This window comes from Cavia porcellus, unplaced genomic scaffold (assembly GCF_034190915.1).
Source record: "Cavia porcellus strain 051 isolate PalLab524CR breed Dunkin Hartley unplaced genomic scaffold, mCavPor4.1 scaffold_1, whole genome shotgun sequence".
Taxonomy (NCBI): domain Eukaryota; kingdom Metazoa; phylum Chordata; class Mammalia; order Rodentia; family Caviidae; genus Cavia; species Cavia porcellus.
The window spans coordinates 201,352,964-201,369,701 of NW_026947484.1; the positions used below are offsets into that span (position 1 = coordinate 201,352,964).

General features: G+C 47.5%; 2 protein-coding genes across 19 annotated transcripts in view; one reads left to right on the forward strand and one right to left on the reverse strand.

Annotated features, from left to right (window-relative positions):
- Positions 1 to 16,738, forward strand: part of Ralgps1 (Ral GEF with PH domain and SH3 binding motif 1) — a 266,014-nt gene that overhangs the window by 154,474 nt on the left and 94,802 nt on the right. The gene's annotated exons all lie outside the window — the stretch shown is intronic.
- Angptl2 (angiopoietin like 2) overlaps positions 1 to 16,738 on the reverse strand; it is a 33,830-nt gene that overhangs the window by 8,668 nt on the left and 8,424 nt on the right. The window contains exon 2 of the mRNA XM_003470765.5: positions 11,304 to 12,168. Coding sequence (XP_003470813.1) covers positions 11,304 to 12,120 — 817 coding nt within the window. The 5' untranslated portion in view covers positions 12,121 to 12,168. The remainder of the gene's footprint in view (positions 1 to 11,303; positions 12,169 to 16,738) is intronic.

Below are 16,738 nucleotides of genomic sequence, written 5' to 3' on the forward strand. Positions count from 1 at the left end.
AGGGAAAGATAAAACACATAAATGGTGGTTGAAAATTTGTCTAAGAAATAGGTTGTCCTGAGAAATTGGCAGCTGGAAAATGATTGTGTGGGTCTGTTACAATGGTTTAGTACAAAACAGGCTGCTCTGGTGAGGAGTCTATAACCATAACATAAAACAGTGCAGGGATGACTCTGTCCCTGTCATACACAGAGAAGCCCATGATGCAGGCCAGGTTGATGAAGGAACCATGATTGAGGAGGTTGGCACCAGGGAAGGACTCCTGGCACACAGACTCAGGGCCACGGCTCCAGTCTTAGTTCCTGCACCCACTCACAGGGTGACCTGGGGAAGGTTCCTCTCCAAGCCTCAGAGTCTCGGTTTCTTCTTCTATAAAATGAGAAAAGAACACGAGCTGTCCTGAGAGTGACGCCAGCACAGAACACTCCAAGTCTCACCGGAGCAGGTGCTCAGCAAAATCTCTTTATTCGCTTTGATACCCAGAGGCTGACTTGATGGAAATCATTCATCCCTTCTCCTTCAGCTATACATTACTGGTTTTGTTTTGTTTTATTTTTTATTTCCAAGACTAAATATAAGATTATTTACCAATAGATATTTTCTACAAGTTGTACTTTAAAAGTCAGAATTTCTATGAAGGCCACAATGATGTACTGAAGAAAAGAATGGAAATCTTTTTTGTCAACAAAGCTGGATTTTCAGTGTGCAGTAGGCAAAGTGCTTCCCTTGGCACAGGGCAAGCACCCAGGCAGTATTTACTTTGGCTCCCCTTCTAAGTGTCGGCTCTGCCCAGAGCACCAGGCCAACACTAACTCAACAGCACCTAGGCCCAGAGATCATGAGTGCCCCAACCTCACCTCTATAAAGACCACATTTACACCATAGCTGGAATGTTCCACATGAAGAGCAGCCACCATGGCGAGCTGAGACTGTGGTTCTCACAGGGGCCTCAAAGGTTTGGGAAGTGTGCAGGACCAGAAGCCAGTAGGACAGGGCAAGATCCTGGCACTCAGGAGCATAAAATGTGCAGGGCTCAAGCCTTTGGATCCCAGTGCCAGTTCTGGGAAGTGTTGGAGGTGATCTGGTGGGGTGTCCACACCCCCTTGCACCTACTCCCTGCTCTCTGAAGTTCTTGATGGAGGCATCAGGTACAGAGGGTACACAGCCTCCCAGGAAACCATGGACCACCTTCTGGATGGCCTCCAGACAGCACCTTTCTGGTAAAGGTTAGTGGGGGCCAGTAGCCAGGTCAGGTCTGGACTGTGGTCAGCTCCTGTCTCCCAATCTCTGCCCCTCAAGACTCAGTGTCGAAGTGGGCTCACAGATTCCACCTCCTACCACCCTGAAAGGTAGCTTGGTGAATGTCTGGTGGGGAGCCACCTGCAGCTCCTCTGAGACTAGGGAGTGGGGAGATGGAAATGGGCCTTCGTGGGCAGCACAGTTCTGTCCCGCTGTGCTCCAGGAATGGGAGGAACAGAAACAAGTGACAGGCCCTACATCCCCTAGGCCTAGTTCTGAGAGTCAGAACCCCACTGCCTTAGGCTTTGCAGAGCCCTAATGGCCTGACTGTCCTGGGAAACTTCCGGGAATGGTTTAGTCCCTACTGTGGGCCCTGGGGACAAGCTGCTGTGATATCACCAAGCCACCTGCTGTTAGAACTGTATGTAGGTATTGAGTATTCTCATAGATGATCTACCTCTAAAAATTGTTTTCACCACGCCATGAAACATTTTTCTAACAGAAGTGATTGTTAAAAATTGGATCTGATATTTCCTGCTGCAATATGTCCATCTGAATGCCAGAGCATGCAGACTGCTTAGGTGCGAGTTCCACCCTGGCCAGCATCAGGACAGACCCTGGCATCTGAGATAAGAGGTCCATGGGCTGGGTCTCTGAGGACTAGACATGTCTGATCTCCAATCTGTTTATCCACAAGTTTGGTAAAATAATAATTGGATCATGGCCACATATATTCTATATCACTCACTACTCTTCAGCAACCCAGAAGCCATGGCCTGAACACAGGAATCACCTTTCTGTTTGTGAAGACACCTCTGGGTTCTGCAGAGCCACGCAGTCCACATGAATGTTACTTCCAGTCATTTCAGGAAAAGAGTCCAAAGGCTCCTGCCTGCTCTTCAAGCTGCTTTCATGCTCAGGTGGCAGGCACAGTGCCCTGGGTCAATGAGTTTTTCAGGAGTTTATGCAAATATTTGAGGCCTCAGTAAAACTTACTGGCTCTAAAATATGAAAACTACAAAAATGGAATTTATTGGTATATAATTAAATTCTGCAAAGTGTAACATATTGTCAAGTTCATTAATTATTAAATTTAGCCTTTATAAAAATGCCCTTACTTTTGAAAACAGTTTGTAGGTTACATTTTTCTCACTCCCTAGGAATTCCAGAATACACCGATGTCTGCTGAGAAATCAGAGCCAACCATAAATTAATTGAGTTACTCTTGGCCAAATAATTTCAAAAGAAAGCAAAGTTATTCAAATCCTAACTATACAGTAAAAATTATGTTATATGTGCGAGATGGGTATACTTCAGTGTATTTGACACAATTTGAGACCTCCTGTGAAGGCCTCAGAAGGGCCCTATTTGTGTTTTTTGCTCTCAGGATTGAATTGTTGCAGCATCACTTTGCAGAGGACACTCTGAGAAGCACAAGTGCCCCTTCTTGGTTTCCAGCAGCTGTGCAGAAGAAACAATTTAAGAAAGAGCTTGTTTTAAAAAAAGAAGAGCTGGGTGTGGTGGTACATGCCTGTAATCCCCAGCACTTGGGAGGCTGAGACAGGAGGATCAGTGTGAGTTTGAGTCCAACCAAGGCCACCCTGAACTACATAGTAAGACACTGTCTCAAAAAGACCACAAATTTAAAAAAAGGAAGCATAAGAGGCTAGACTGGAAAGGCTGGGGTTGTCTCACTGTGTGCATAGATGGGCAGCTTGCTGGGTTTTCTGGGACTGGTAGGAGTGGGGCAATCAGACACCAGAGACTGGTGAGGACAGCTATTAGTAGTGGTCTAGGCTACCCAAATGAGAAGGTCAGTGGACCTGGAGTGGGCAGTACACAGAGCCTCCTGAGGAACATTCATGAGTATGAGCAGGGCTCACAGTTCAGGGGAGGCACATCATGGTAGAATTTATCAGACCCTCAAATGCTGGACAAGTGGTTAATGGTCCCTAGTTGGCCAATTTATCAACCTTTTCCAAGGAAAGGCACTAGTGCCCCTGGTGTTGCGGTTTGTGTGTAGGTGTCCCCCCAAAGCCTCATGTACTTTTAGATGGGGCTTTTTCAGAGGTAACTGAATCTGGAGTTTGTGGCTGATTCATGGTTCAATGCTAGGATTAAGGGTGCTGGAATTACGGATGTGAATTGCTGGATCAGTCTACTAACTGGATTGGCAACGCCCTAATCCCAGCAGTCTGGATAAGATAAAAGGGGCAGAGAAAGGCCTGTCTCCCCCTTCCTCTCTTGTTGCTTTTGCTCTCTTCCACCACCATGAATGGTTGCCCCTCTGCTGTGTGTAACACTGCCTTGGAGCCATCTGATTATGGACTGAAACCTCTATAAACTGAGCTAAATAAACCTTTCCTCCTTTTAACTTTGGGTGTCAGGTATTTTGTCCCAGCAATGAGAGAAAAGTAACTAAGATATGTTGTTCCTTAAAGAACCTGTGTTGGCTTTTATTGATCACCTTTTCATCTTCTAAATGCTCATAAACCCTCTTTGTACTCTGGTTGGTTATTTACTGGGGCTGAACCACAGCCAGTTGATATGTAATGTGCAGCATTAGGTCCCTTTTCTCTTTCTGAACAGAGAACATGTATCTAGCACCAAACCTGGTGTTTTCAATTTTATGACAACTGCTGGCAGTGCTCTGAGATCATATCAGTCTCAGTGCTCTGAGATCATGTCTCAGCTGCTTCATCTTCTCTAGGAAGCTTTTCCTATTCCCAGAAGAGCTACTTAATCCTGCCTAGGGTTCCCCAAATGCCTTATGTGTTTATCTCTGCTTGAATTTGGCAAATGATGGCCACTGTGTGCCAAGAGCCTTTACCTGTCAGGTGCTGTTTCATTCTATCCTCATGAGACCCTGCAGAGGCAGCTCAGAGTGATCACACACCTGAGAGTGTAGAGAGCTTGGTCTGGAGCTCAGCTGTGCCTAGGTTCTTCCTGTGCACTGTCACCCTGTCACCATGGGTTCCTCTGGGGTACGTGTACTGCTGGGACAGTGAACATGTACTGATCCTCCTTCACGGCTGGATGCTCCAGCTGCCTTCATACCTGCTCTCTTCTCACCAGCATGAGCTCTGTTCTCCTAGTTGTCCTCATCCTGTCCTGTCTAGCTGGAGACCTCTGAAAACAGGGACCCTACAGCAGATGATCATTAGCATGCAAACCAAACCATGACAGAGTCCTACTTTTGGGGAAAATCTGGGCTCTCTGCAGTGGAAGCTTACGTGTAATATTTGCGACAGCACCAGATGATTGGACTTTTTGTACTTTTGGAAATTACCCTAGAAATTCCAACTAAAATACTTAACGTTTAGAAATTCAAATAAAGCTGTCATTTAAACTACAATTCTATTTCCACAGCAAAATTTTTCTCTATATGTACAGTAATTTTAATCTATTGTATTTTTAAAAGTCTATTAAGGCAGGATCACTTAAAAAATAACATAAAATTACCCAGGTTTTACAGTCCCATTAACTCATCTTGAGATGGGAGTGTGTACAATTAGTTTATTTTCAGCATAATCTCCATCCAAATTCAACCCAGGGAGGGCTGAAGCTGAGGCAGAGGTGATGTGGGGACTAAACACTCTCCAGTGTCCCACAAGCAGGTTGCCTTAGCCTGATGCAGATAGAAACCACAGCGTGTGTGCTTGGTTACTTTTACAATAATGACCTGGCCACTGGCTTCAAGAGAACCAACAACCAGAAAGATATCTTAGACATTTGATAGTGTGGTGCTAACTTGATTTTGCTTTCTTTGTTTTTTAAGAAAGTTTTTTGTGGTCTTTCAAGGTTATAATATAGTCTGCTATGTAAATTGCCACAGTGTTCCATTTGTGTGACAAGCAAGCTGACCACAGATGACCAAGGTCCAGGATTTTTTACATTACTTCCAGTTTACCAAGTACCAAACTATTGGGATTTCCAGACTCTGAGATTCCAGATCTCCAGGCTTCTAACAGTAACAAGTTGATAATCTCCTGTGGCTGCAAAAGGGCACTTAGCCCACTGTCATCCTTGGAAAACAGCCTGAGGCAGGGAGGGATAGCTTTCCGTCACACTCAAAAGCTCTTTGTGATCCATTCTCCAACTCAAGGGAGGAGGAAGACCATCCCCCAGAACTGTTCTCCTTGAGTGGCTTTTGTTTAAGAAGGAGCTAACAGAATGAATGCTCTGTGAAACATTACTGCATTATGTAGTTTGCAATGAATTTGGGAATCCTATTTTGTTTAACAAATCATTTTAGAAAAAAGAAAGCATGGTAGAGTAGGAACAGAGCACACTCCAGAGGCAACAGACCTGTGTGGCTTTCTCTTCAGCCTCTGCAGCCCCAAAAGTGGAATCTGATTCAGGGCAGCCACAATCACCCCCACTCACCCTCAGCACTGCATCTCAGGCCTGGGAGCCCAGGCTGCTGGAGCTGATCCATCTGCCCCCAAGACCAGCATCTTTTTCCTGGATTGAGGTTTATTCACCCCCTGGGAAGAATGGAAGCCTCAAGGTCATAAACTTCATTTTCTATTTGAGCTTACTGTTGTTCTGGGGAATCACTGTCTACTGTACATAGCTCCTACTGAAATAGGGTAAGTGAGATCAAATACGGGGGAGAAATGTACTCAAGAAAACACTCGACATAATCATTTGAGTCTTCCCCTCTGGCATCTGTAGTGGGGGGAATATGTTTCTATGTGTGCCTCGTGTTGTCAGCGGAGCAGAATGGCCCCAAGAGAAGATCATAGCTATAGACTTTGTAGATGGAGGGTCAACCTTGAAAGATCCTGGGACCTCAGGCTTGGTTCTACATGGAAATAATACCCAGAGATGTGTCAAGACTGGATAGAAATTAACTGTTAGATTATCCTGCAGCCTCCTAGGAGTCAGGTTGGTGCCTTTGTAAGACACTGTATGTCCTGCAAACCAAGGGAGGGTCACGTGGCCCACGTGGGCATGCAAACTAGATTCTGTGCTATGAGCACAGTGAGTGTTTTACCTTCCACCAGCTGTTCCCAGAGCTCTTTTTCAGGGAGCTGCTTGGAACCCCCAGGGCAATGGAACAGTGACTGAAGATCACGTCTCTGGCAGCTGGCACTAGCCAAGCATTCAGAGTGATTTTCATACCAGTTTCCTTCCAGCCTCTCCATGGAAATGTACAGAATCCTTGAGTGGCTAAGAGTTTGTTTGAGCCTTGACTGAGCCACATACTAACTATGTCACCTTGACTGAGTTACTTGACCTCTCTGAATCTCAGTGTCCTGTGAGTTACAAAGCCAAGGAACAATCTCAGCTTGCACAGGCTCAGTGATACACTATGCTAAGGGATCTGTGGGGTCCCGACAGTTCTACTAGTTTATGATTTTACAGCTCTTTCTTTATTTCCTAAGAAGCAAACTGAGCTGTCATGTTCTTTCACAGAAGGGAAAACAGCTAAATGGCTAGAAGTTCCCACTCTTGCTAGGTTTTAAAGATGCATTTCCAACAAAGCTTTGGTGTGCAGCTGATGGCACGCTGTGTGTTCTTCCCACTGTCTCTTGGACAGGCATTGTGACAGGAGCCTGGCACGGGTGGATCCGCCTGGGGTAAGATCAGTCCTGTCTTTTCTCCCTGGCACCTATGGCTGTCCTTTTTAACAGCAATACCAGAACCCACGGGGTTACAGTTCTGGCCTCAACACAAACCACCCAAAACAAAACGCCCCAAGTCTGGCCAGCCCTGAGACAGACAGGTCAGAGCTCAGGTGGAACACCAGGAGCTGCTTGGGCCCCTCCCCGCTGCTCTCAGCAGGCCCCCTGTCACTATCTGTCTATGGCTAGGCAGTAAGTGTGTTGAGTGCCGCTTCAGATAAGGGGCCTGGCTGCCTTGTCCCCTGGGGAAGGGCATGCTGTGGGCTGAGCAGTTCAGACAATGGGTGACAGAGCAGTGGCTCTGGGGTTGCTGGATGAAAAGCTGAGAGGATGCCAAGGTCTGGGTGCAAAAGTGCTTCATTTCAAAGGTGTTTCAGAGTAATGTCCTGGGAATAAAACCTCCTGGGAGAGCACAGAGAAGGTTTTGTCTTCCAGCATCAAAACCTGCCCAGTTCACAAGCCTTATAAGAGCTCTCTGAGCTCATGCTCAATAGCGCGAGGCCATCTGCTTTTTCCTCCCAATTAATCCAACCTCAGGAAGGGGCGGGGCTTTCCTACAGATCCTTCTCCTCCCACCCATGTCCATGTTTGTGTGGAAGCTCAGTGGTGAGATGGGACACAAGCAATCTGTTGCTAATGATCAAGTACCAACATTTGGGGGGAATGCTTTCTTTATTATTTTTTTTTATTGTACCAAGAATTGAATTCAGGACCTCACACTTGCCAAGTAGGTGCTGTTACTGAGCTATATCTCCAGCCCTTCAGAATGCTTCAAAGGAAAAAAATTATTTCCATAATTGTTGTACTCTAAGAAAATACCTTCATTATTTTGTGTATTATAGCAAACCTGCAATGTGGCTTACTAAATGTGTTTTTTTATCCTTTTTCCCTAACTGATATGTTAAGTGACCTAATTGATATGTTGAGCAATACTCTCCTCTGTAAAGAATTGCAAGAATCTCACCTAATTGATATGTTAACCATTGTTGCCCTCTACAAACTACAGAAGTTATGCTAAAACAAGCTAACAAGGGTTGTTAATCACTGTTAGGTGCCTCTATTCTCCGCTAAAGAGCTAAAGAAAACTAGGATGGCCCACTAATTTACACTTGTTTGAAGTAACTTGTTTATGTGCAGGGAGATTTGCATATGAGTTTAACCTTTTTACCTAACCTTGATTCCCTTTCCAGCAAGATAGATACCCACCGTTTTCCTGTTCTGTAGCACGCCTTATTGCCTCCCTCTCCCCTCACCTATCTATCTAGGCCATAAAGAATTTGGGTTTCTCGTGACCTCTTCCCGACCCGGGGATGATCTGTTATAAAATGAGCCTGCCCCAATTTTAAGAACTGTTTAGCTTCAAAGAAATTACCGGGAAATACTATGGCCCAAACCCCAATCGGTGCTTTCCTTTTGTTCTGTATGCATCAGATGAGTTAGATATCAGATCTTTGTAAAACTTAAGTTTCAGCTTCTTGTAACTCTTGACCCCTTCGCACCCACTAGCGAAAACGAGCTGTCCTGGGATAATTAACTCTCCACTTTCTTCTCCAAATATTGCTGCAGATGTGCCACTCCGAGATAATGTCAGTCTGTAGGATGGGAGTAATTTGAGAAACACCAGAAACTCCCAAGATTGTCAGAGCTAAGTGGACAGCAATACAGTTTCCAGACTCGGGTCAACAAATTTGATGGCTCTGCAGGTTTCTTTGTTTCTCCCCCCCACTTTTCCTCCAGCCTCTTTTTAAAATCCTCCCTTTAGTCTCTGGGGGACAGTCTCCAAATTGGCTCCTGGAGACTGGTCGCTAGGCCTGGAAATAAAGCCTTTGCCACCTAAATTTTCGGTCTCTTGCTTCCTTGGATTTTATACCGGGGCTTGAGTTATAACAATAATGTAACCTTAATCATTCCTTTCCATACCATGTACTTTCCTAAAAGGGCTTTAAGCATAGGAGCCTTGGTTACACAGCTCCCGGGCCCCTTTACTTGTCCTACAGCTCACACTGGACTGTGAAGAAGCAGGAATCTGGGCCTACTGAAAGGCCAGGACCATGCTCCTGGGTCTTTGCCCAGGCTCATCTCCATCAAGTGCCTACTGGTAACTTGATCTCCCAACTCTCAGGTCTGCCTGTAAACTCTCAGAAGTCCCCACCTTTCCCCTCCCTCTGGGCAGACTAGGCCATGCCACCTTAATGGCCCCACTGCTCCTCATGTGTTCCTCTGCAGGGTGCTTGGCACACTGAGGTATTAACACAGTGGCCAGACAGCTTAGTGTTCACTGCACTCCCAACTTCAGGAGCTCTGTTAGGCTGGCCATATGAGTTCTCAGTGTTTCAGAAATTGGACCATGCCAGATAGCCCCTCTTAGAAAACTCTCTTGTCAAACCCAGTATGCTGGTGTTAGAGAGAGAAATGATGGAGATTGGATGGATTCCAGGTACATTCAGGTATCTGCCACCTCCCCAGACTGAGTTCCTGGAAATCAGAGACCATAGTTTTCAAACCCCACCACCACCACCAATCTAGCCCTATGACAAGCATAAAGTAGGGCTTGGCCAGTGTTGGCTTCACCATGCGACAAAATTATATGCTTGACTGAATTTCCATGACAATCCTGTGAAGTTCTAGATCTGTCCCGATTTCACAGAGAGAAAATTGGGACTCAGAGGAGTTGAATACCTTGCTCATGAACGAACAGTGAACAGGGTTGGGCCTGGTGCAAACCCGGGTCTTTCATCTTACATACTGTATCTACCAACATAGTTCAAGCCCAGGAATGTCCTGAAGTTGTTGAGCTAGAAATCAGAGATGTTTAGGCAAGAGGAAATCTGCTGGGTAACCATTGAGACCTGCCTGACTCATGTCAGGATTATAACCACATTCAGCCAGGTCTTCCTGTTTTGCCCTCTGGGTATTCTGTGGAGACAATGCCCCCTTCCCTCAGAGCCTCTGAAGTAAAGCAGGTATGGTACAAACTGACCACCAATCAGCCATTGAATGTCACAGCTGAAGAGGGGTTGTTTATTTCAGTGTCCTTGTTTTTAGACTAAAAGATCAAGGTTAAAAGAGACACAGCTTACTAAGGGCCCAGCACCTGCTAAGCACGCTTTTTGCAGTATTTCATTTCATGGATCTGTTAGTTGGAAGACAATTAAAATAGAACCTACCTGAAGCTTCAGGTAAAGTCCAGAGGGACAGAGCGACTTGCCTACATGTCCCAGAGCTGATCAGTGGAGGAAACAGGGTCTGAACCCAGGTCAGTCTATTCTAAGAACCCACTCTCAGCCCCTCATGCCTACGCCATGTCTTTCCTTTGAGAAGCTCTGCCCTCTGTCCAGCCAACCTCCCCCTCCATGGGACAATGCCACCATTAGCCATGGTCCTGCCTACAAGTTCAGGTCCTCTCTGGAATTAGCAATAATAAATTGGTCTTACTGGTACCAGTGGTTATTTTTTAAAGTGAGAAATACATGTAAAACAGGATGTTTTCAATAAAAGTGCTGTATCTCCTTGCTTATCCAGCAAAGTGGTACCCACAGCACTTAGAGCAGACACATGGGCGGCTTCGGCAGAGAGAATCTAGTTCCCACATGGCAGCCCACTTGGAAGGCTGCTGCCTCCTTGATGAGTGAGAGGCCGAGCTCCAGGGAGCTGGCAGGGGAGCCTCTGGCCTGCAACCCCAACGTTGAGGATTTCTAGAAGCTGTGAGTACAGAGTAGTTAGCTCAAGTTTTGAAGGAAAAAGGTCTGAATTCAAGTATAGCTTAGGACCCCAAACCTGTAAGATCATTGCTCAACCTGTCTCGAGGGAACCGTGGGGTTAATAAAGTCATATACCCAAGCTTCGCAACTTGCTATGGCTGCATTCCTCCTCTGTCATAGTTTTACTATATTTTAGGATGGAACATGCATGTGAGAGTAATGGAAGCCTCATTATATCTTAGGCAGTGACAAATCGTAGGAAACTGCTGGGCTCCCTGAAGCACCGTTCCGATCCCTCAATCCCTGTGACGTGTTAACATACCTTTAATGTGATAATGCTTTACTTCCCCTGGCCAACTGCCAATTGGATGACATTTACAGAGTGCCAGCTCTGGGCCCTGCACAGTACACAAGCCTTCAGGAGCAATATCCTGGCAGCTGATACCAAGCATCTCATGTAGAGCTTGCAAAAATATGAGCCTCGCTTCCTTCCTTTCAGAATCCAGTGGACACTGGCCCTCTCCTGAGCCCTTGTTTCCTGGTTTTACCTTTCAAGCATCCTTCTAAGCAATATGGTCCCTCTCTTCTACCCCCTGGCTCCAACAGTTGGCCCAAGGGATTGCTAGAGGATTCCACGAGCCCCTGGCCTGGCCTCAGTTAGTGATGCTCTTCCTCTATCAGGTCAAGAGAGACCTGATGCCCAGCTAAGAGGCCCATATGGGAAAGGACTTACCTGACGGCTTGTCTGTGGAGGACGGGAGGCTGGTGAGGGCAGGCATGGTGGGCAGAGGTGGTGGCAGCACCTTCAGGTTCTGGTCACTCTGGATCTCATTGGTGGAGATCTGGTTGGTGATACGGTTGTAGGTGGGTGGGTGGTAAACCCGGGGTGGGGTGACAGGGGGTGGCTGGGGCATGGGCCTGGCAGCGGGGACTCTCTGGCAGTGCTCCTCAAGCTGTGCGATGACCTCTGACTGATTATGGGCCAACGTGGCCAGGTGCTGGTACTTGTGCTCCAGGTCCTTGTACTTGCTGGCCAGCTGCAGCATGTCAGCCGTCTGGTTCAGGATCCTGTTCTCCAGTTGGGAGAGCTCCAGCGCGTTGTCCCGCTTGCGGATGATCTCATGCAGGAGCTGCATGTAGAGCTGCGTGACCCGCGAGTTCATGTTGCGGCTCTCTTTGCGCAGCAGCTTCACCTCGCTCACGATGCCGCCGTCCACCTCTACCAGCTGCTGCAGGGTCTCAATCTGCCGCTTCTGCTTGAGCAGCTCATTGTTGAGCAGCTCCAGCTCCTGCTTGTGCACACGGTTCTCCAGGAGCACCTCAGGCTCCTTGGAGTTGACACAGATGGCACCAGTGACCCGCTGCTGGGGTACGATGAAGGTGTAAGTACACTTGTCCTGGGACTCACCTGCTCGCTTATACCTGTTGAGGTAAATAAACTCACTCTGTGAGCCCTCCTCAGTGCCCTCAAAGCCATCCTCTGAGCCTGCAGCAGCTCCCAGCGTGGCCAGCAGTCCCAGCCACCAGCACGTCATGCACAGTGGCCGCATGGTTCTTGCAATGCAGTAAGTAGTTACTCTTTGTAGTTGTATGAAAGCCTGGAAGTAGACAGAGGGGAGAATCAGTGAAGGTCATCCCAGCCAGCACAGGCTGCCATTATGATCCCATCCTTCTTGTCAGGCAGAGTGTTCCAATGCAGCTTTGGGAGAATACATTCTGTTCTCCTGGAATTGGGGGTGGCATTGGGGGAGCAGCTATTTTGGAAGCCTCAGAAGGAGATAGCAGGGCCCAGAAGAGATAGAGAGGAGAAGGGGGGTGGTGCCTGGAGTCTTGAGGTCAGAGTTGTGGCTCTGCCATTCCCAAAGCCTGAGCCGTCCCTGTGTAGCGCCTGCTATGGGTTCTCCTTTGCTGGGGCATGGCCTGGCAGTGGACACTCTCTGGTAGTGCTCCTCAAAAGCACTGAAGCTCTTTGGGGGCAGGTCCTGGGTCTGACTTAATCTTTTATCTCTGGAACATGGCATGGAACAGGCTTTCAGCAAATGTTTGCTAAACTAATGAATTGCTAGACAGAGTATGGAATGTGTTCAGTGTGGAGTAGACAGCGTCAACAGAAGAATGTGTCCAGTCCAGTCACATAGCTCTTGTCTCTGTGTTAGCCAAAGTACAGAGCCCCAAACAGGAACAAACAATCAAGCTCTTCTAAATCCAAACATTTGCAACAGCCAGTGACCGCACAGTCCAGTCATTGCAACATGATTAAATCAGACTAGGGCAGAAGATAGGCGCATGACTCTGGACATGCTTCAGGTCTGCTCCTGGGCTATTCATCCCTTCTCTAGTGATACATCAAACATTAGAGTGTGGAGGACAGTGTGACAGCTGCTGGAGACAAAGCTGATAAAGGACCCAGCCAGCCCCTGTCCTCACAGGGCTTCTGCAGCATCACAGGGTCCCCAAGTGCTGGGAACCACAAGTGTCATGTGCTGCAGGAGGGAATCATAGGGAACTGACCTAGGGGGAGGGGTCAGGACCACTTCCTTGAGAAAGTGACCTTAACATTGACCCTCGGGGGATGAGAAGGAGGTAGATGGACCATCCAAGGGGGTGGAGAGATGTGTACTGTTCCCTCCTCTGGTCTCTTGAGGACAGTACTCTCACAGTCCCTGGCTCTCCTGTGCCATTGCAGACTCCTTACTGCCTGCTGCTGTTTCTTGAATGTACTGAAATTCTCTTGACCTCACAGCCCTGCTCTGTTCCATTTGTGTGCTCCTCAGTTTGGCAAACCCGTCGAAAGAGTGGACCACACTCAGAATTACAGGAAGCTCCTGTCTTTGATCCCTGTGAACCTACCCCTTGAGCCCCAGGCCCCCAGCCACTCTGGGCACTGCAGTCAGTCACTGGTGGTCAGCAGCAAATGGCTGCTCCTGCTTACCTCCTCACCTGGTTTACCCTCATGCTCTCGCCTTAATGTCTCGAGTCTTTTGACCTTCTAAATCTCCTCCTGGCGTGGATCACCCCGTAGTCTCTGTTTGACCTCACAATCATGTATCCAGTGTTTCTTTTGTATCTTCTCTCACTGTCCACTGGGCATCTCAGTTCTACCTATCCTGTTTTTCACCATACCTCCATCTCTACCTGCTTCTCCCAGTTTATCTATGCCAACTCTATTCTTAGTTACTCAAGTCAAACCCTGTGAAGTGGTCCTCAACTCCTTTCTCTCTTTAATACCCCACATCTAGTTATGACATACTAGAAACATTCCCAGAATGCTCTGCCACCCCCAACCCAGTGCAGCCTACCTTCACCCTTCACCTGGACTATTGCAGTCATTTCCTAAGGAGTCTCCTGCCCTGCCCCTCCCTACCCTCCTGCTTATCCTGCCTGTCTCAGCAGCCAGAGGGAGCTTTTACCAAAGTCAGACTGGATTGCTCTTCTCCTCAAAACCCCACTTTGGAATGAAAATTAATGATGGTCTCGGGCCCTCCCTGACCTACCTCTGCTCCCTCTCACATCTCCTAGACCCCTACCCTCCCTCCTTGGACACCACCTCCACACATTGGCCTATGGTTGTCCCTGGAGCTCACCAAACACACTTCTAGCTCAAGGCCTTTGTTCTTGCTATTCTCTATGCAGAATGCTCTGCCCCTCTCTTCTTTGCTCACATCCTGGCCTCTATCAGGTCTTTACTGAAATATCACCTTCTCAGTGAGACCCTCCATGTCTACATAAGATTGTGACCTCTCTATCCTTCCCTTCAGAGTCCCTGTCACCATCAGATGCATGTCATCACTTTGCCCCATGGGGTTCTCCATGAGGGCCATGGTGAACTCTACTGTGTGTCCAGTGCTTAGCACATTGCCTGGTGTGCACAGGTGCACAGCTGTTTGTTGATGGAATGGAATACGCTCCCACCACCAGTTATGTTGCAGTGGGGAGTGCTGTGAAAAGGGATCTGAGAACTGGGGTGTCCATGACAGGAATGCCCAGAGGGCAGAGCTGTGTCAAGGAGGGCTATGGAGCAGATTGGTTAGGAAATCCATAATATCTGTTGTGTAGTGCCATCTACCTGACTCTGAGCTGCTTTGCTATAGTCTTGCTTATGACATCCTCTGATGGTAGATACTATTGTTATTTTCATTTTACAAAGGAGGAAACTGAGACTCAGACTAAATGACTTGTCTGGGCTCACAAATCTAAAAGGTGGCACAATCCATCACTGGTCTGGGGGACACAGACTTTCAAACTCATATGACTGACTGTCCAAAAATAAGCTTAATCTGGTATAGTAGTAAAAACAAGCATTAGCATGATTGTTTTCTGGTTTTACATTCATCTATGCTAAAATATTAGATATGGCACAAGACTGAAAGTCTCCCTGGACTGCTGGGGGCTTCCACAAGGAACCCCCAGTCTCCACCTGGTGCTAGCCAATGTGCAGGTATAGAGCAGACCTTGTGCTTCACACCACCACCCTACAGTGCTTCCAGCTCTTTCATGTAGGCAGAGAGATATCTGAGTGCTTGTGATTTGGGTTTGGGGCTCTGCTGGGAGGTAGGCCACAGTGACATCAGTGGAAACCAGGCAGCATTTGGGAGTGTTGCCTGGTTTCCAAAGCACTTTGGCTGCTTTGATGCTGGCAGCCACACCTGCCCCAGAACAACAATAGGGAGGAGCTGAGCTTCAGGCTAGGGCAGCTCCTCACCTGCTGTGTCTGGTGACAAACACCTCGGTACCACTGGGGCCTATCCTCTGCCTTTGCCCAAGACATTGCTAGAGGCCAGGGAGGCACCTGGCTCCAGGAAAAGGGTTGATTTCCAGGCCTTCCCAGGTTTCCATACTCTAGAGACTGCTCTGTTTATCATGGAATTCTATCCCTTCACAAGCATGGGTTCTCAGAGTTTCCCAGGAAAACTCTTTTCCTTGACCCTGAGCTCCCAAAGGCTGAACCACCTCTGTGGAATGGGGTGATCCATGTAGGTAAGCAATGTGGAAGGTTTCAGAAATTAGAGATTGGAATGACACGGTAGCCACGTGATAATACGAACAATCAAATAATGGTAACAGTACAGACTAAGAGTAAAGAGCACTGAGGACAGGACAGGCAGCAGGCTGGGTACTTTTACCACCTCCTTGATTCCCTACAGTTGCCCTATGATACTACTGCTCCCCCATTTCAGAAAAGAAATCTTGACATAGGTTACAGAGCATCCCAGCCTAAAAGCAGCATGCTGGTTAGCCCTAGCACCCTCCCCAGAGCTCCCTCGTGGTAGGAGGCCAGACACATGTGTGATTTGAGACTGCAGTATCTGGAAAGACCATTTCTTTATTGTTATTGTGAGATTGAAAAGTAAAACAAACTTATGATGGGTTTCAGGTTCTCGCGGCCCTTTGTGGGCATAGCAATTTATTTGCTTACTCCAGCTCTTACAGCTAGTTATTAGTGTTGTACACATTGTGAGGGTGAGGAAACAAGCTCACACAGGTGCCAGGCAGTTGGCTCAGAGGCACACGGCTAGTGTGGGGCCAGTCTTGGAGCTGCACAATCATTCCGGGTGTCATTGTTCTGTCTCCATAGGACCTGGGCTTTGAGTGATTTGGAGCTTTCTGCCTTGCAGGAAGAAAGGAAGGGAAGGAGCAGAGCACTATGCTGGGGGCTTGACGTGCATTGGCCCTGGTAACCAGGTTTATTATTCCCCCATTTGACCAGTGGAGGTGCTCAAATCCAGATTAGGCTCAGTGACTTACCCAGGAACACGCGGGAGGTAAGAGCCAGAGCTGAAGCAACTAGATGCCAGGCAGCCTCACGCCAGGGGGATACTCCCTGTGCAGCCCTTGGCCTCCAGGCATTTATTTTCCTTAAAGATTTCAGCCCCCTTGACTTTTGCTAGTTTGGCAGTTCTGAAGGGGCAGCAGTAATGAGTGTGTTTACTCTTGCTCTCTTGATATTTATTCAACTAATTGCATCCCAAGAGAAATAACCCCCAGCATTCCAATCATCTTAGGCCTGGAGAAGAGCTCAGCTCCAATCAAAGTCTTGCTCCTCAGTTTCTTCCTTTGACCATCAAAGAAAAGTAAATGCAACTGTTTTCCTTGGCTTCAAAATTAAAGTAAAAATGACTCTCAAAATTGCTTTTCCACATTGTATTGTGAGGAGTTTCCATTGTACAT